General features: G+C 38.4%; 1 protein-coding gene across 3 annotated transcripts in view; it reads right to left on the reverse strand.

The window, feature by feature from the left end:
- The window catches only part of LOC114026014 (tripartite motif-containing protein 14-like), a 35,264-nt gene continuing 14,888 nt past the window's right edge, over positions 1–20,376 (reverse strand). The window contains exons 3-6 of one of the 3 annotated variants that reach the window (XM_027839586.1): positions 16,450–16,683; positions 10,274–10,436; positions 8,409–8,501; positions 1–1,939 (exon numbers count right to left, since the gene is read on the reverse strand). In XM_027839586.1, the coding sequence (XP_027695387.1) occupies positions 1,404–1,939; positions 8,409–8,501; positions 10,274–10,436; positions 16,450–16,683 (1,026 nt within the window). In that variant the 3' untranslated portion in view covers positions 1–1,403. Of the gene's footprint in view, positions 1,940–8,403; positions 8,502–10,273; positions 10,437–16,449; positions 16,684–20,376 lie in introns of all 3 variants that reach the window. The other 2 variants (XM_027839589.1, XM_027839588.1) reach the window with 2 other exon arrangements.

Below are 20,376 nucleotides of genomic sequence, written 5' to 3' on the forward strand. Positions count from 1 at the left end.
TAAGAAAGAATCATTTGCTTTATTGAATCAGGTCTTGCCATTTATTTGCCCAGGTCGGGAGTCCTGAATGAGTAAAGGTCAAAAGCCATTAAGTCCCTTATAGAAACTGTGCATCACAATAAAAAAAAATCGGTACACCTGCTTTCCTACGGGAGGGTTTCTTCTTAATTTTCCCTGATTCGCTCATCAGCTTGGCAGATCCCAGCATCCCTGATTAGAATGACCCATACCCAAGAGTCCTTTAACCTAGGACTAGTTACATTTTAGACTCTCTGTTTAGTTTCTAGTCTATAGTTACATAAACTACTGATAGTCCTGGTACAATATCATATTTCTGGTGTCTCCTTTTATCTACATAAGCAATTTGGTCAGCTGAATAAAAATCAGCATAAAGCAGCGAGATATCCATTCCAGGACCAAGGTTAAGCTAAGTACTCTGCACCCTAGGTCTAATAATTCAGGACTTCTTAAACTTTTTCCACTCAAGATCCCTTTAGCACTTCTTAAATTGTGGGTCAAAATCCCATATGGGGTTGGTACCCACAGTTTAGGAAACACATTATGGATTCAATATGCTGGGCCTAATCTCTTTTAATCCTTTTTCTTTGTTTTATCCCCTAACATTTCTACCAAGCATTAGCATTACCACCTAGTATAATAACATTACTGATAATGTTAGTAATATTTCTATTAGTTAGTTATAATAAATATTACTACCTAGCATTATCATTACTACCTAGTATAATAACATTACTAGTAATGTTAATGCTAATTGTTATTAGTATTACTACTATTTAATAGTAATAAACATTACTGCCTAGCATCCCTAGAGTTACTACCCTACTTGACATACCCATATGCCTATATAGCCTGGTTCCCTAAAGCAATGGCTTCAAACTTCATGTTTGTTATAAACATATCACAAAATCTATTTGTAACAATCCTACTCAAATCTTTTCTTTTCTTCCCGGAGACTTGTTCATCTGATTATATGTTTGATTGGACAAAAGGATGAAGGGTAGTAAAGAGTTGAAAAACAGCCAGTGGGTTTGAGGTACCTATTCTCAGGAAAGCACAGGGGATAGAATGCTGAACTTGGAGTTAGGAAGACCTGGCCTCAAATTTCTCCTCTAACACTTTAGCTGTGTGACCATGAGGAAGTCACTGGGTCTCAATTTCCTCATCTGTAAAATGGGGTAATGATATTGAGAGTCTCTGCCTCATAGGGTTCAAATGAAATAATGTTTACATAAACCACTTTGCAAACTTTAAAGTGTACAAATGCTAATGATCATTTTTATTGTTATCATCATAGCACCAGCCATATGTCTGCAAAGAGAGTCCCCTCCTGTATCCTTTATCCTTACACTGGGACCAATCATTTCCTGGGATTAGCGGGGGCCCTAGGGCAGTTTACGTATGGTTATTGATCCTTCCCATAGCCTCAGTGCTGGATAAAGTGGCTCTTGGAACCTTGAGTAAAATGTGTGTAAGTGTGTCACACCACATGTCATATCATAAAAAGAGAGAATTCCAGCCTCGTAATCCAGGAAAATTCCAATCCTTTCAGGATCATGATCTATTGGTATTCGTGTTCTTTCTCCATTATGAAATGCCCAGTATTCCATATCAAATCTTTTTAAACACCAAGATTCTCTATTAAACCCCAAACGACTAGCTTCAGAATTTCCTTTGCGTCCAATGGAAGAATAAGCCACCCCTATCCACCATCCTATCCCAGACTTGAGTAAGTCCACCTCCCAGTAATGACTCCCAGAGAAGAAAGAGTCCCGGCTCAGCACCTGCCACAGTTTATCAAACCTCTGGGGATTAAATAATTGAATCTTGCCAATCAAAACACAGGTCACAGTCAAACGGTCATCAGACAATCGCAGCCGGGAATGCATAGTGTCTGGTTCCAGGGTTGGGATTCTGGCATCTGTTTAAAAGACAACGCCCCAACAAATCATCCGTTCCTTCCAAAATACAGCAAAGCAACAATAACAACAACAACAACAACAACGACAAAATACCTGAATAATCAGAAATATTCCTAAAAGGATGTTCTGCTTAATTGTAAATTAATCTGATACTTGGTTTTGCTTCAAGCTGTGCTGAAAGCTTTTCTAAATTCTAGCAAGTTTTTTATGCTTCTGTTTTTTGTCAGTATATGAGAAAAATTTGTCTCTTCCTTCAATGAGTGAGAATCTTGAAATCATTACAGACATCATCATGAAGGGCTATGATCATTAAATGGGACTGTAGATGTAAATGGTATAGAAGTTGCTAGTCATCTTGCTTCCTACTCCTTACCTCCCCATCCCAGAGTACTTATACTATGCTTAGTGTTGGGTCTTACATATTGGGACATTAATAAGCTGGAGAGCACCCAGAAAAGGGATACTAGGACATTGAAAGTTCTTGTGATCATGTTAGATGAGGATTATTTGAAGGAACTAGAGGTATTTAACCTGAGAAGAAAAGCCTTGAGGATTGGAGGTGGGTGTGGGTAGGTAGGACGTTTAAAAGTCAATCCCATAGAAGATACTTTAGACTTGTGATGCTTGGCTCCAGAGGGCAGAACTAGGAATATAAGAGTAGGTTTTGAGCTGGAAGGGACCTCATGAATCTCTGGTTCAACCCTCTCATTTTAGAGATGAGGAAACTGAGGTCAGATTTGAACCCACATGCTCTGACTTCAGGGCCCATAATCCATCTACTTCACCAAGCTGTCTCTTCTTAACTGGTGAAAACTGTCAAAGCAAATTTAGGATCGATGTAAAGAAACATTTCCAACAGTTAGAGTGATCAAGAAATTGAATAGGGTGCTTTGGGAGGTAGTTGGGTTTCTTCTGGTTTATGGATGACCACTTTGAACAGATTTTCATGGAGGAGACACTTGGCCAGATACTAATTAGACTAGCTGGACTTTGAGGTTCTTTCCAACTCTGAGATTCTGCAAAATGAGAACAGACTAAAAAGACAAGTTTGGAAAGATGAAGGCTACATAGGAGGATATGAGGTTTCTTAATTCATAAATGTTATTCACCAAATCTTGGAATCATAGCCCAGAAGCAAAGATTCCTCTTCAAGCTAGGAAGAGATAAATTTAGAACACATAAAGGGAACCCTAACTTTATAGAACAAGTGTTCATTTATGGAATTTACTACACCAAGAGGTGGTGGTAAGAGCTGGGAAAAATATACAAAAAAAGTTTCAAAAGAAGGTGTTTGGAAAACTCAAACTCATGGAAAATCCATTCTAAGAGAAATAAGCATATTTAGGGATACCCCTAACTTCTTCAAGTTGACAATATTACATCACTTTATGTTTTTTTTTTTCCTAGACTGGATTTCATTTGATCGTCTCAACATCCTTGTGAGTTTACAGGATTCCTCCTCTTCCTCCTCACTATTATTATTAGGCTTGGAATTATGACTTCATTATTTCAGGAAACTCCATTGACTATTTTGCAACTTATTGTCTTAGAGAGTTGTTTGGTGGCGCTGAGAAGTTAAATGACTTGTCTAGGATCACATGATGTAGCAGAAGTAAGGCCTGACCTAAGCTCTTCCTAACTCTATCCACCATGTCCCAATGCCTCTTAAAGTGGTTATTACCATCCTCATTTTACAGTTTAAGAAACTGAGAATCAGTGAGGTTAAGTGAATTGACGAAGGTCACATAGGTAGATTTGGGACTCAAACTGAATTCTTCTGACTCCCATACTAGGCCTCTTTCTACTATACATACTGCTATCAGGGAGAAAAATAATGCTCTCTTTTTTGAGGGAGATTTCTTTCTTTCTTTCCTTCTCTTTCTTTTCTTTCTTTCTCTCTTTCTTTTCTAGAACTATATTTCATTGGCATAACAAACCTCTGCCAAGAAAATTCTTCCTAAGTTCAGATGGGCTTCTGCATTGCATTTATAGTCACGATGAGTTGCCTGTAGCATTGAAAGGTTAAGGGACTTGCCCAGGATCACACAGTCAATATATGCCAAAGGCAGGACTTTGAATCCAGGTCTTCATTACTCCACAACTGGCTCTCTAACCACACCACCACACTGCCCCTAATAATATCCTTTTATGGTTGTCCCTTGGTGTCACTGTGAGAGGTAGAATCTTGAGCTGGATGAGCCATGGATCTGACTCAGTGTATCATTTTTAAGGTTCTTAAAATATTAACCTGGGTATGTGTATCCTCTTAAGCAATTTTTCATACTTCATAAAAAGCAATTCAAAACATTCTGTCTCTGTCAGAGCTATGAAGATATATCTTCTCTTCCCTATGTCACTTATGAACTCTTCTCTTCAACTCCCTCCTACTTGGGAAAGACTGCATTAGTTCAAAGAATGAGTTCCTGCTTATCTTTCTCCTCCTTTTGATATCATCACACTCTGTAGGTACTCAGATACTTTTACGTGGAAGGCCTTCAGAAACTTGTAATGATTAACTGGAGCATGCATGAAGTTATATTTAAGTTCACTCACACTAATACCACCCCAAAGTGGATAACACAATGACATGGCAGAAAGAGCACTGGAAAGTGAATCTGGACACTTGAATTTAAGTCTTACTTCTGCCATTTGCTTATAGGATAACCTCAGGCAAATTCCTTGGCCTAAATTTCAGTCTCCTCATCAAATGAACTAGATCTCTAAGGTCCTTTATAGTTCTAATAATTATGATTCTATCCAGCATCCACATTTAGGCATCCATCCCCTGACTCTCACCCCATTTCAACCTATGTCAGTACGTTAAAAACTGGGCTAATATATCCTTTATTATTGTCATTTCATCATGTGGGCCAGAGTAATTACTAAGGATCATTTTATCTATTTCCTATGATGTCTTCGGAGAGATTTATGGCTTTTCTTGGGGCATGATTTGTATCTGTGCCCTGTGTATACTGTTTTTTGGAGGTAGAACTGGACCAATGATTTCATCAGTAGAGGGATTTTCCCCACAAGAAAATACACTCTACTAATGATAAGATTCTTCATCTTCCTTCTCTTTATTATTTTGAGGCCTGGACTTATGATTTCATTAGTTCAGAGAACTCCTGGTGGGGAAATTCTCTCTACCAATGCACATCAACTCTTATGCAATGTAAAGTACTGAGAAGTTAAGTGATTTGTTTTGGGTCACGTAACCAGTAAAGGTCAGAGGTCATCCTAACTCCCAGGCTGGCCCTCTATCTAGTGCTGCCCATTTGTAGTACAGGTACATAATGTTGTGCTGCCCATATATAGTATAGGAACATAAAAGGAAGGATTGTTATTGTTGCTAGATCTCCCTGTTTGTCTCAGGCTCTATGATACAAGGATGAAGTTGCAGGTTCTCTCAAACAGTAACCTTGGTAGGTACTCACAAGGGATATAAGAAATTACCTTAGGCCAAACAAGTATTGATAGATCTGTGACCTGCCTTTCTATAATAAGTGGTCAGGGGGACTGAATCTGAACATTATACAGTATTACCACATTCTCTTTCTCTGGGCGACTCAGCCCTGCTCTATGGATTTATTCTTACAAGACAGACTTGTTCAGTGATTATACCTAGTGTCCTTTACAATGATAGTATAACAAAGGATAGACAGAGGTATTGAAGAGCATAGCTGCAATCTGCCCTGTGAGGCTAAGCAGGAGAAATGTAATCCCTCTTCTACATGGCAGTCAATGCTTCAAATACTCAACAGCTATCAAAAGCTAAACTGCTAATCATTCCTCTGCCATATTGGTCTCTTTCTTCCATTAGTGAGTTGTTCCTTGGGGGCTTCATTTTGTGATGGGTCCAGGCCAGCCATGCTCCATTCCCCTCCTAATTGTGGTTCTGACTATTTGAACTTTGCCCCCATCTTTCTCCCCTCCCCTTGTGGGGTACCTTCTTCCTCCTACTCCCCACTTTCTTTTCAGTTCCCTTTTATGTGTTATCTTCACTAGAATGGAAGCTCCCTGAGAACAGGAATGGTCTTTCTTTTTGCTTATACTATATTCACATCTCCAGTGCCTGGCATGTAGTACTGTATTTCTTTCCTTTTTTAAATTTTTTTTTATTTTTTGGTGAGGCAATTGGGGTTAAGTGACTTGCTGAGGGTCACACAGCTAGTAAGTGTCAAATGTCTAGTCTGAGGTTGGATTTGAACTCAGGTCCTCCTGAGTATTTCACCACATAATCATCGCCACTTAATAATAGTCAAACCCTGTTTTTCCAGTCCAAAAACTGGTTTATAACCTTTTATCGTGTAATTGTCACATGGTATAATTTTGTTTGTCACGCCGCTTAACATTGTCACGTTGGGCAGACTCTTAAGGAGTCTAAACATGAGTAAGCAGTGGTTAGATTATAAGAATATAAACAGTGGCTAGATTTTAGGAATCTGAGCAGTGGCTAGATTATAAGAATCCCAGCTGTCACGCCGCTTAAGAGGTAAACAGAGCAGTAATGTATTCACCAGAGACATATGGATATGCATTTATCTCTTGCCCATTGTGAGCCCCACGCCTAGAATTCTCAGTGCAGGCTCATTGTCAGTATATTTCTGAAAGCCAGCTCACGTGGTTTGTTTAGAATGCTGCAGTACTAACGGTATTGTCACTTAACCTTGCTGTAGACGCCAAGGGAAGCAGGCAAAGCTGCCATGAGTAAGTCATGTGATATGGTAAGACTTGCATCTTTCCTCAGTAGCCAAACTGTACAGCTCATCTGCCAATGATGCAGTTTAGTAATAAATGATTTTTAAGTAATACTGGCACAATTTTTAAAAGCTTCACATAATGGTTGCACCCCACTTTTTTAAAAAATTGGCATAAAATCTGTGACGATCATGCGGTGAAATGTGTAAGTACTTGATAAGTGCTTGTGGCCTTGTTGTTTTACCAAAGCCTTTTCTTTTCCAGGTAAAAAATCCTCAGTTCATCAATTACTCTACTCTTGACCAGGCTCCAGAATCATAGAACTGTGTTTAGAAGGGAACTAAGAGTCCAAATTCTACCTGAAGCAACCCATAACCCATGAGGAAATATCCAACTAGTGGTCATACTGTGTCTGATTCTCATTTGAATGCCTCTAGTAACCTGTTATCTCCCTTGAGGCAGCTCATTTTGTTTCTGGACAAGTTCTCATTCTTAGAGATTTCCTTTACAGTATATTGACCTGAAAAATGCCTTCCTGTAATTTCTGTCGATTGTTCCCATTCTGCCATCTGTGGCCAAGCAAACTTAATGGCATCCTTCTTCCATATGATAACTCTTCAAATATTGAAGATGGCCATCATGCCGCTTCTTTGTCTTTCCTCTTTGCCTTCTTTTTTTGTCATGTCTTTTCTCTTCCAAGCTAAACTGGGGGGAGGGGGGGTGTTCTTTAGCCTGATGTCTCTCACCATGCTATCTCTTACCCCAAATGAGAAAAAGTATGAAATAGTGGAAAGAATACAATTCATTAATGAAAAGGTGTTTAAATCCTGGGCCTGACACACAGACACACACAGACACACACAGACACACACACACACACACACACACACACACACACATAGAGACAACCACTATTTTTATTCTCACTTTACAGATGAGGAATGGGAGCCTGCAAGAAGTTAAATGACTTGCCTAGGAGCAAAAAAAAATTAGGTATCTGAGGTGGGATCTGAACCTAGGTTTTCATACCTCCAAGTCTAGTGTTCATTTCTCTATGAGGCTTCCTTTCAGTCACGTAGCCTTTATTAGACTTTGGTCTCTTTATCTATGAAATGAGTTGGAATAGATAATCTATAATCTTAGAATACTATGAGATCAATTTTTCCAACTAACATATATGTACTATAATTTTGAATCATTCTTTATCTGGTTGCTGACCTATGAACATGATGCAGCTTATCAGTGTCTCCTCCAAACTGTGACCCTTAGAACTGGACACTTTCAGATGTGTTCTCCCCAGGGGAAAGTGGAATGAAATCATATCCCATATTCTAGACACTATGCTTCTATTTATACAGATTTCATTAGTTTTTTGGGGCTATTAGGCAGCACCACTAATTCAGATAGTACTTGATGTCCACCAAAAATACTTGGTGATCTTACATGGACTATTTTCACTCTCATCCTGTGCCTGCACAGTTGATTTTTAGAGCCTAAGTGCAGGACTTTGCATTTATCACTGCTAAATTTCATCTCAGACTTTAAAAATCCTTTGGGGCAGGGGTGTTGTGGTTCAACATTGTTGGACTTTACATGACTGACATTGATTGTAATGCTTTAAAATGCAACTAATATACTTTGTTTCGACAGGGAAAACATTTAAAAATAGTAAAAGGATACTCTGTCTCAATTTGTATGTACAAATAGAGTCATAGATTTATGCTAGTCTTACCATATTCTATGTTCCTTTATATACTAATGTTACCTTACATTTTAAGAAGAGTGAACGCTCAGGTGTGGGTGTTGTTTTCAGCAATGTACCAGGTTTTGACTGGGAAGATACAGAAAGCTGGCTGCAGGTATCTAGAAGAAATTGCAAGACACTTTTGTTATGTATCCAGAAAAACAACTCACCTGTTCTAGGTAGTTTGTAGTGGATTTGATTTTTTTTCTGATGTAAATTTTAACTTCACTGTATTATGGGTGACTGAGGAGGAAGTTAGGATGAGAAGAAATATTTACTGGTCCCAATACATGAAGGTAGTCTCAGTCTGTACCAGATGAAAGGTAGAGAGAGACTATTCTAGTCAAAAAGGAAGTCTTGGAAACTGGAACAAGAAGGAGTTAGGTAGGGCTGACAGTTCCTAAGAAATTCAAGTGCAAAAGAGTGTTTGGGCACATACAAAATAGCAAGATGCTGGGCATAGTGTTTTAGAGATGAGGTAGGGTCAGATAACAAGCTTTTGTTACAGGCAAATAAATTTAGGATCAATGGTATGAGTTAAGTCAGTGGTACCTGGGCCGTACTGATGCATGCTTTTGCACCTGATCAAGAAGAAATTACAAAAACAGGTGGTACAATCTCTCTTCTTTTCTCCTCTCCTTTCTTCTCCCTTGCTTTCCCCTCTCCACCCCCACCCCGTCTCTTTTCCTTTTCCTCTCTCTCCTCTCCTTCCCCATCTCTTCTCCTCTTCTTCCTCATCTCCTCTCCTCTCCTTTAGCATCTCCTTTCTTCTCTTCTCCTCTTCATTCTCCTATGTTCTACCATTTTCTTTCCTCTTCTTTTTTGTTTTTCTTTCCTCTCCCCTTCTCTTTCCTTTCCTTCTTTCCTCCCCTCCCCTCTCTGCCTCCTCTCCTCTTTCCTTCCTTTGTTCCTCCTTCACTCCTTTACTTACTATGTGTAGAACATTGTTAATTTTATTGAATACTCCAAAAGTACTTGGAACAGATCTATTTTTGCTTTTGAGTGTCTTATTGTTATATTATTTATTCTTCTGGAGACTTCTCACTTTCTTTTACCTCTCCCTCAAATGTTTATGTATTGTGTGCCTTTTATTTCTTCTTTCTTTATTCATTGTTTCAGTTGTCTTTTTCATTTTTCTGTCAAGTACTTTTCCCCAGGAGGATTTATTTAATTTCCCTTCGGGTTTTATCTTGTTGTTCTTTTACTTTGCTCACTAAAACCATTTCCAACAAACCAGAGAAAGAGCTGATCCCTAGTATACCAGATCCTTGCCCACTATTGGTGTTTCATAGGTTTATAAATACCAGAAGAATGTAAACCCCTTAAGGGCAGCATCTCTTTTCATTTTTGTCTGTATATCCCTGGTGTCACTTTATCAATACTTGTCAAACCAAATTGAATTTTAAAAGTAGAAGAAACCTAGATAACTAAATATTCTCTTTGCTCCAATTATCTAAACATTTCTACTTATGAAGGAGTATTAGTATTAGTATTTCCTTCTTTGGTAGGCCTCCATAAATGATCACTGAATGAATGAGCCACTGAGTGAGAAAGACAGGGAAAACAGCATGAGTAGGAACAAAGAGGATGGTAAGCAAAATAGTTGGGCTAGAGAAGAGGATTTCTTTAGAGGAGCAGTAGTCCGAATAAAGACAGTATGGGACCAGATTCTGAAGGGCCTTGAGTCAAGGTCAAGGGATATGAACTTTACCTTGTAAGTCTTTGAAATCACTGAACTTTTTTTTTGAGCAAAAGAATATCATGATGGAAAGCATTTTAGGAAGATTAGTTTGGCAGATTTATCTGGGCTAAAGAGACCTGGTGTGAGTCAGAAAGCAAAAGCATCCTGCATTGTCTGCAAAGAAATTAGGTTAAGTAAAAAATTACTTACCTTCTTTAAGGCGGACATCCAATGGCATCTGCAGAGTGGTAAAAACAGCTGTTGCTAAGTTCCTGTAATAGGTCTTAGCATGCTCAAACTTGACAGGTATTGGATGGAATAATTCTGTAGGAATCATCTGCTGCATCATTTCCTTTTCTGATGCTGTATATTCCTAAAGGTAACAAAATTGATTTTATGTTTGGTTTAAACAAATCTGTGAAAGGGGAAAGAATGTCACTGCCCTTTTTATGCCCACTTATAAAAAACTCAGAAGTCTATTCCCTCCACTGACTTTTAGGCTATTTAGCTTGGATTCCCTCCACTGAAGTCCTACTCTGGTGCCTCATAGTGGTATGGAAGTGATGTGGAAGTGACCCTATGTTCTAGAAAGCTATTCTAGGAGACCATTAGCATTGATAGGTCCTTCTAAGCTGGAAAGGCTTTGAGTAAGGGTACAGAATGTCTATCATTCAAATAGCAGTCTAGCTAAGTGTGATGAGGCTCCTTAATCTGTCAATAAACAAGCATTTATTAAGAGCTTACCATTCACCAGGTACTATACGAAATACTGGGTATACAAAGCCAAAATAAACAAAAACATTCCCTTCCCTCAAGGAGCTTACATTTTAAAGGGGGAGACAATATGTATAAATCAGAGTATTAAAAAAAATAGGAGTAGATAGAGTATAACTTTAGGAGGGGTTGGCAATACCAACTGGGGGAAGGGGGAAGAGGAGGGTCTAGGAAAGGCCTCCTAGAAGAAATGGTGCTAGAGGTAAGTCTTAAAGAAAGCCAAAGATTCCATGACTCGTAAGTTAGGAAGGCAGCATTCCATGCTAATGAGTATTTCTATAATGACAACTCTCAGAGATCCTCTACTAAAATGCAAAAGAGTTACTATCTGTGTCAATGAAGAGGCAGTGTCAGGTAATGGATAGAGTGCTAGAGTAGGAGACAGGCAATCTTGGGTTCAAATCCTGCCTTTGACACTTACTAGATGTAAGACCAAGGACAAGTTAACTAACCTCTATTTCTATATCTGTAAAATGGGAATAATAAAACTTTCAGTACTTACCACACAGAGCTGCTGAAAAGCTCAAATAAGATAAACTATGTAAAACTCTTTGTAAACCTTAAAGCTTTATCTAAATGTCAGCTACAGGAGCACTTACACCAAAGAAAGAAAAAGTCCTTGAAGCATTAGCTTGAAAATATTAGCATATGCCTACAAACAATATATTTTTTATACATGGCTACTTATATATTATATTTACATTTGTAAATATAATTGTATAATATTTATAAATATATTTATATTATGCTGTTTATATATGTCATATTTTTAACATAATAAAATTTATTTTTCCAAAATGCTCAATTTTACTGAAAAAAGTCTAGTCAAGGGCTCACATTTTTATAGTACTTTAAAGTTTATGAAACATTTTTCTTATAGCAACTCTATGAGAAATTGCCAATAACACTATCCCTATTTGAAAGATGAGGGATCTGAGGCCTAGAGAAAAGGAGTAACTTGCCCAGGGTCACAAGCTGACCTCAAGGTCAGCTCCGTTCCCAGCATATCATGTAGCTTGACAAAATGATAACTGAAAGGAATTAAAAAAATGAGAAAATAAGATGTATTAAGATAGCGTATAATCTACCTGCAACTATACACTTTCTGGCAGCTTGAAGAAAGGAAGTCTTGTCTATTCTGACCTGGAAAAACCACATTAATAATACTACATTCAGATCAGGACACAACATGATAAGAGGACCACTAATGAACTAGAGAACATCCAGAGAAGGGGCCTCAGAATAGTCAAAACCATGCCATGGCCAACAAACATTAATTTAGCATCTACCATACACTGTGCTAAGTACTAAGAATGATAGAATAACACCTAATCTGGTCTTGAGGAGAGTTCAGTCTGATGGAAAGGGATGACAACAATATAAACATAAAATTAGAATGTAATATTATATATGATATATCCATCTCTATAACTCTCTATCTATGAAATGTATAACATAAGGAGCAGTTGTGGGAATTGATCAAGTTTAGACCAGAGAAGATAATGAAAGGTTGTCAACTATCTTAAAGGCTGTCATATGGAAGAGGAAATTTGAGATACTCTGCTTATCCCCATAAGGGATAACTAGGACTAATTTTGACTCAATATAAAGAAGACTAATGGCTGTCCCCAAATGGAATGACAGACCTTTTGAGCTACTAAACCCTATATTACCAGAATTGTTCAAGCACAGGGTGCATGCCCACTTGAGAGTGTTGGTGTTGAGGGAGATTCCTATGTTGAATGAGAGGCCCAGTGAGATGACCTCAAAGGTTCCTTTTTTAAGGAAGGGCACTGTTGGAATATTAGAAGGATTTCCTAAAGATGGTCCTCCAGATATTCCATGTTGCAGATGATGCTCCCCTTTCAGCCCTAAATCTATGATCCTAGGATATATTTATTGAATCAAGCTCTTGAACACTGTAGGGTCTCTTAAATGAGATTCATAATCATTCCAGAGAGTTCAGCTTAATTATTCACACAGGAAAAATCAAGTGCATGAAGAATGACCAAGTGGATGGACAAGTTATCTGTCCATCAGTGCATATGTCTTGGATAGACACCGTGGACAAACAATCAGCAAGGCTCAGATCTGAAGAGCAAAGTGGGCAACACTGCCTTTGGGGTATGAAGCAATAACCTTTAATGACCCCAAGCTTCTCCCTGAGACAAAAGCCAATCTTTTTTTTTTCTTTTTGATGAGGCAATTTGGGGTTAAGTGACTTGCCCAGGGTCACTCAGCTAGTAAGTGTCAAATATCTGAGGTCAGATTTGAATTCAGGTCCTCCTGACTCCAAGGCCACAGCTCTATCCACTGTGGCACCTACCTGCCCCCCATCTTTTTAATAATGATATTCTTCAGGTGATTTTATATGGCTATGAAATACTACAGTGTCCAAAGAATTACAGTTGTAGGTCACCCAAAGGATAATGAAAAAGTACATGGTGGGTGTGAGTGGACTATAATATATTACCAATGAGGAGCTGCTGGAAGAAGTCATGATATCATTAAAGATATCATAGCTTTAGCCAGAATACCAAGGCTAGGGAAAGTGGGAAGCATGTGACTGAACTGGAGAAATGGCTTTCTTTCTTTTTTTTAATATAGTTGGAGCTCTTTGATTCAAAATTGATTTAACACTTAAAAAGAATAAAAAGTTTTTTCCCATTTGTCTAAAATTTGGCATAGATCTAGGAATATAGAAAAGTTATTAATTTTTTTCCCAACCCTTGGCAAGGCTAAGGTAATACACTATCAAGACTCTTAATGAGGAGAAAGTTTATTTTACAGAATATGACCTGAGTAGACTAAAAGTAGCAGAAAAGATTTAAGGACCCAGAAGTGTTCTGTGTTCTCTGTTTGATTTTTCTTCCTGGTGGGCAGAGGAAAAAGTGACACGACACCTATCTCTTTTTTTCTATCTGTATTTTCCAGTTTGTCTGTCTGTCTTTTCCTGTTTGTCTGTCGGTCTGTTTCTTTGGTCTGAAGCTAAGAAGCCTATGTGGTCTCATGTTAACTTAGGTCCCACTGGATACAGTATTGGCAATCTAATTCCATCCCATTTACAAAAATGCTAGCCTATCTATATTGTATCCTTAGGGGTTTTGTTGGTATTTTTTTTGTCCTGACCAATGATTTAATTGCTGTTGGGAACTTTGTGAGGAAGCTCTTGCTATCAATATAAGTCACTGGGGTCATCCACTTTGCAACTGACAGTCTTATAGAGTTGTCTGGGACAATGACTAGTTAAGTGACATGCCTAAGGTCACACAATCAGTGTCAGAGGCGGACCTTAAACCTAGGTCTTCCTGATTATGAGGTCAACTCTTTATACCTCATGCTTCTCATCTTTAGAGTTTCTGTTAAGAAATGTATTCTCAATTTGTAGAAGTTGTATTGTATAGATTTACATCTTTCTACTGAACTAGAAAACTATCTGAAAGTTTAAGTGCTAGATCCTTATGTGCACAAACTTTATGAGGTGGTGCAGTAGATAGAACACAGGAAATGGAGTCAGGAAGACCTGAGTTCTAATCTAGCCTCAGATACTTCCTAGCTGTGTGACCCTGAGCAAGTCACTTAACGCTGTTTGCCTCAGTTTCCTCATCCGCAAAATGTGCTGGAGAAGGAAATGGCAAACCACTCCAGTATCTTGGCCACGAAAACCCTAAATGGGGCCTTGAAGAGTGAGATACAACTGAACCGACTCAACAACATCAATCATCCTTAACTATTTCTTTCCAGTTCTTTTGAGAAAACCGGTCTTTGCTTCTTAACAGTTTCTAGAAATTTTTCTCCAGTGTACCTTGATATAGCAGGAGGGACAGAAGAGAGAGGAAACATAAGCATCAGGGTATAGTACATAGAAAACTGGCCTCAAAGCTAGGAAGACCTATGTTCAAATTCCTCCTCTGACACATACTGGCTGTGTGACTCTGGGCAAGTTGCTTAACCTCTAAGTACTCTAGGCAACTGAGATTAAAAATTGTGGAGAAAGTTTTGACCAGCACTGGTGATTTCACTGGGATAGGAAACTCTGGGCAAGGATACTCCCTCCACAGATGTAGATTAGCAACTGTTCTGCCATTTATAGTCTCTGAGAGTTGCCTGGGGCACTAAAGGGTTGCCCAGAGTCACACAGCTGGAAAGCGTCAGGGGCAGGTTTTGAACCCACATCCTCTTGACCCTGTGGTTAGCTCTCTATTCAGAACTCCATGCTGCACTACACATTCTTGTTGTTTAGTTGTTTCGGACATGTCCAACTCTTCATGACCCCATTTAGGGTTTTCTTGGCAAAGGTTCTGAAGTGATTTTACCACTGCCTTCTCCAGCTCATTTTACACATGAGGAAACTGAGGCAAACAGGGTGAAGTGACTTGCCCAGGGTCACACAGCTAGTAAGCTAGTAAGTCTGAAGTTGGATTTGAATTCAGGAAGATGAGTCTTTCCTATTTCAAGCCTAGTGCTCTATCCACTTCGCCACCTAGCTTCCTTGCACTACATATAGTAAGTGATACTATGTTTATTGAATTGAATGCTAGTTTGTGTAGCAGGCAATAAGTGTTTGTTGAAGTGAATTCGAGTTTGACTATACTAAACCAATTTTTTTTTACTTTTGGGTTTATCACCCCTGGATGAAGTTACTACAGACATTATAGACCTATGGAACTGTGAAAATAGACCCTGGAGATAGACAGATAACAACTACCAGGAGGTCTTTCTATCACCCTACTCCCTATTACTGCAAGTATAATTGAAAGTGATTCCATCATGCTGTCCTCACCACTATGGGGATGAAAAGAGGCTGATGAATTAAAATAAATGTACATTTGGAACAATTCTCTAGAAATTCTACCTTTGTGTGCACAGACATAGCAATAAGGCCAGAAAGGAGAGAAAATGTGAGTATGTATGCATGCTTTTAATAATTATTCACAATCCATTGACTCATTAATTTTTGGATTGTCTGTCTACTTTTAAGATAAACTATGCAGGGTATATGCTTATCTGTATGGGTAGATTAAATGCTACTTTTTTGTTCTGCTCCTTAAATTTTGTATGTTACGATTTCCTAAATACACTCCAGCAATGCAAAGGGGGGCAATTCGGTGACGCAGTGGATAGAAGACTGGGCTTCGAGTCAGGAAGATCTGAGTTCAAATCCAGCCTCAGAAACTTCCTTGCTGTGTGACCTTAACCTCTGTTTGCCACTGGAGAAAGAAATGATAAACCACTTCACTATTTTTGATGAGAAAATCCATAGACAGAGGTCCACAGAGTCATGAAGAGTAGGACACAACTGAAATGACTGAACAACAGCAAGGTGAAAAGTTCTGTCTTTTTACAATGTCTGGACCAATCTAAGCTTCCTTAGCAAATGATACTCTCCATTGTAAATGAAGTCTTATGCTGTATCCCAAACAACCCCATTTTCTCATTGTGGAGCAGAATCTGTGATTGAACTTGTGTGCACCAACACATGAATTGAGAAGAAAAAAAAGCAAAAAAGATATGGCTCTTCACGTACTTCAAATGCCACATATATATAGACACTAATCACCATGAACTAAGATTAGTGGTTGATGACTTCAGTGTAAGAAGTCTCTTGTTACCTGTAGCAACCGAATAGGATCTTGCTGTTGGTGTATTCTTTGGATCTTCCTGGAAAGGTTGTCTATGATGTTAATTCGTTCTTGACACAATTCCATTTGCTCATTATATGTTCTAAATGCCTGTTGGGTGTTTTTATCAACTAATTTCTTTGCAGCCATTTCCTCTTCATCAAGCAATAAACGCAGTTCAGTAAATTTTCCTGTTAGCCAGATTTTGGTAGCTTCAGAATGTTCCTAAAAATAAAATGATTTAAAAAAAATTCCAACTGATCATCCATTCCTCAATTATGTGTGTGTTGGGATAGGGATGGGGGAAGGGGTGTCGGGGGGAGTGAGATGGTAAATACTCCTCTGAAACATGGAGAATAAGAATATTCCCTGAGCCATTAAGTTCCCTTCTTTTAAAGAAAAGTATTTTCCCAATTACAAGTAAAGACAATTTTAAACATTAATTTTTTTTTAATTTAAAGTTCCAAATTCTCTCTCTCACTCCCTTCCTCACCTCTCCCCTCACTGAGACAGTGAACATTTTGATATAGGTTATACAGGTGCAATCATGCAAAACATATTTCCGTATTAGTCACATTGTGAAAGACATAGACCAAAAAAAGAACCATGAAAAAATAAAGTGAAAATAGTATGCTTTTATCAGAATTCAGACTCCACCAGTTCTTTCTCTGGAGGTGGATAGCATTTTTCATCATGAGTCCTTTGGGATTGTCTTGGACCACTGTGTTGCTGAGAACAGCTAGGTCATTTACAGTTGATCATCATACAATGTTGTTACTGTGTGGATATTCTCCTGGTTCTGCTTACTTCACTTTGTTTGTGGAGCTCTTTCCAGTTTTTCTGAAATCATCCTGTTCATCATTTCTTATAGCACAAAAGTATTCCATACCACAACTTGTTCAGCCATTCTTCAACTAATGGCTATCCCCTCAATGTACAATTCTTTGCCACCAGAAAAGAGCTGCTATAAATATTTTTGCACAAATAGGTCATTTTTCCCCCCTTCTTAAAAAATCTGTTTGGTAGTTGTGTTGCTGGATCAAAGAGTATGCACAGTTTAAAGCCCTTTGGGCATAATTCCAAATTGCTCTCCAGAATGGTTGGATCAGTTCACAACTCAACCAACAATGCATTAATGTCCCAATTTTCCCACACCTCCTCCAACATTTATCATTTTTATTTTCTGTCATTTTAGCCAATCTGATAGGTGTAAGGTGGTACCTCAGAGTTGTTTTAATTTGCATTTCTCTATTCAATAGTGATTTAGAGCATTTTTTCTTATGACTATAGATAGCTTTGATTTCTTCATCTGAAAACTGCCTGTTTATATCCTTTGACCATTTATCAACTGGGGAATGACTTGTACTCTTATAAATTTGACTCAGTTCTCTCTATATTTGAGAAATGAGGCCTTTATCAGAGATACTTGCTATAACAATTATTTTCCAGCTGTCTGCTTTCCTTCTTATTTTGGTTGCATTGGTTTTGTTCATGCAAAACCTTTTAAATTTGATATAATCAAAATTAGCCATTTTACATCTTGTAATGCTCTCCATCTCCTGCTTGGTTGTAAATTCTTCCCTTCTTCATAGATCTGACAGGTAAACTATTCCTTGCTCTCCTAATTTGTTTATGGTATCAACTATTTACATCTAAATCATGTACTCATTTTGATTTTATCTTCGTATACAGTGTAAGATGTTGGTCTTTACCTAGTTTCTTCCATAATGCTTTCCACAAATTCCCTTCTTAACAGGTGGCAAAGCAACCTCTATGGTCAGAAGGGTGGTAGAGATTCCCTTCTCAAGGGAAACAATTTCATCAGAGAGGGCCCAGACTACCTGGAGAACTGATCTACAATTACTTCTTTGAATCCCTCACTCTCCTTGACCTGCTATTCTTGTTGCACTAATTTTCAGCTCTGAACATTTCCTACCTTCCCCTTCCCAGTCTCATTTCTGGCTCCTGGACTTCTAAACCATGCTGTCTCATATTAGAACTTCCCCAGTGCCTGGGGCCTCTTCATCCTGGAAGACTCAACTATCCCTGTGGCCTTCTAAACATGGAGCACCCCACTCTATAAGACCTTCCCCCTTCTCCCATTGGTGAGTGCCTCCAGCAGCCTCCATTTTGTGGAGGTGCCCAGACTCATCTTTATTCCCCTTCTGGTTCTTTTCAGGTACCCTTTTCCTCCCCCTTCCCCTTTTCAGCTTCCTTTTGTGTGCTGTCTTCCCCCATTAGAATGTAAGCTCCTTGAAGGCAGGGACTATTTTTCTTTTTGCTTGTATTTGTTTCCTTAGTGCTTGCACAGTGCCTGGCATATTGGTATTGTTTAGTCATTTCAGTTTTGTCTGACTCTTTGTGACCCCATTTGGAGTTTTCTTGGCAAAAATACTACAGTGATTTGCCATTTCTTTCCCAGCCCATTTTACAGATGAGGAGCTGAGGCAAATCACCACCACAATCAGCAGTAGCAGATTCCTTTTATTCCCCTTCTGGTTCTGTTCAGGTACCTTTTTCCTTCCCTCCTCCCTTTTCAGCTCTCTTTTGTGTGATGTCTTACCATTGAGAGCAGGGACTATCTTTTTGCTTGCATTTTTATCCTTAGTACTTAGCACAGTGCCTGACAAATAGCAAGCCTTTAATAAATGCTTTCTTCCTCTTCTCCCTGCCTGCCTTCCTACTTGTCTAGTCTTGCTCCTAGGCTGCTCAGCCCCCAAATCAGGCCAATTTCATCCAAATTTATGCTTCACCTTTTCTGATGGGTTCTCATTGCTTCTTAGCAATCCTTTTATCCTACACTTAATGGTTTCCTATCTCATTTTGCACAGTGAATCTTCCTAAACTTTTCACTTCTCTTCAAATCTCAGCCCCTTTCTCTTCCCTATAACAATAGCTTATTACTTCACCTGTGTATATTACTGAGAAAAGTGAAGTCATCTTTTATGAACAACCTAATGATGCTGCCTTCAAACCTGAAAACTTCTCAAGGTCCTTCCTTCCTTCCTTCCTGTCTGAGAGTTAAGAGGTGTCTCTATTTCTGCTTAAGGATAACTATCCCATCTGTTCTAATGATGCTATCCCCTATCACACTCCTCTAGGATCTTGTTCTTTCAAGCATTTCTTATGAATTTTCAATTTCTCCCTTTCTAGTGACTCTTTCCTCTTCTGACCCCTCTGTGTTCAGATCTTCTCAATTCTCTTAAAAATATCTTTGGGCATTATGAACTTCACAAACATTCACAAATGTGAACATTTCCACATATAAAGAACAGAGAAAAGAGGATTGTATATAGAACAGTGTATCTCTATTTCCTACAGCTTTTAAAAGTATATAGTAAAGTAAATGCAGTAGTACCCACACTGTCCTGCTTTCTGAGTCCCCCTTGAAATGTCCTTCTGCTCTCTTCTGTTCATTTTCAATTTTCATCAATGACTTGATTTTTCCTATTCTTTTTTTTTTCAACATCATCATCTCTCTCTCCCCCCACAAAAAAATTGAAAGTTCTTCTTTGTAACAAATAGGTAGTCAACCAAAACAAATTCCCACATTGGTCATGTCGGAAAATGTAAGTCCTATCCTGTCACTATGTCCACCACCTCTCTACCAAGATTTGGGAAACATGTTTCCTCATCAGTCTTCTGGACTTGTGATTGATCATTGATTCATGTTCTTAAGACTTTCAAAGTTGTTTTCCTATACAATATTGTAATAATTGAATAAATTGTTCTACTGTTTCTACTCATTTAACTATACCTCAGTTCACACTAGTCTTCTCAAGTTTCTCTGAATCTACCCTTTGGTCGTCTTATGGCACAACAGTATTCCATTATAACCATATGTTGCAATTTGCCCAGCCATTCCTCATTTGATGGGTACACATTTGGTTTCTAGTTCTTTACTATAATAAGAGTGCT

This window comes from Vombatus ursinus, unplaced genomic scaffold (assembly GCF_900497805.2).
Source record: "Vombatus ursinus unplaced genomic scaffold, bare-nosed wombat genome assembly UNPS02014832.1, whole genome shotgun sequence".
In the NCBI taxonomy this organism is placed as follows: domain Eukaryota; kingdom Metazoa; phylum Chordata; class Mammalia; order Diprotodontia; family Vombatidae; genus Vombatus; species Vombatus ursinus.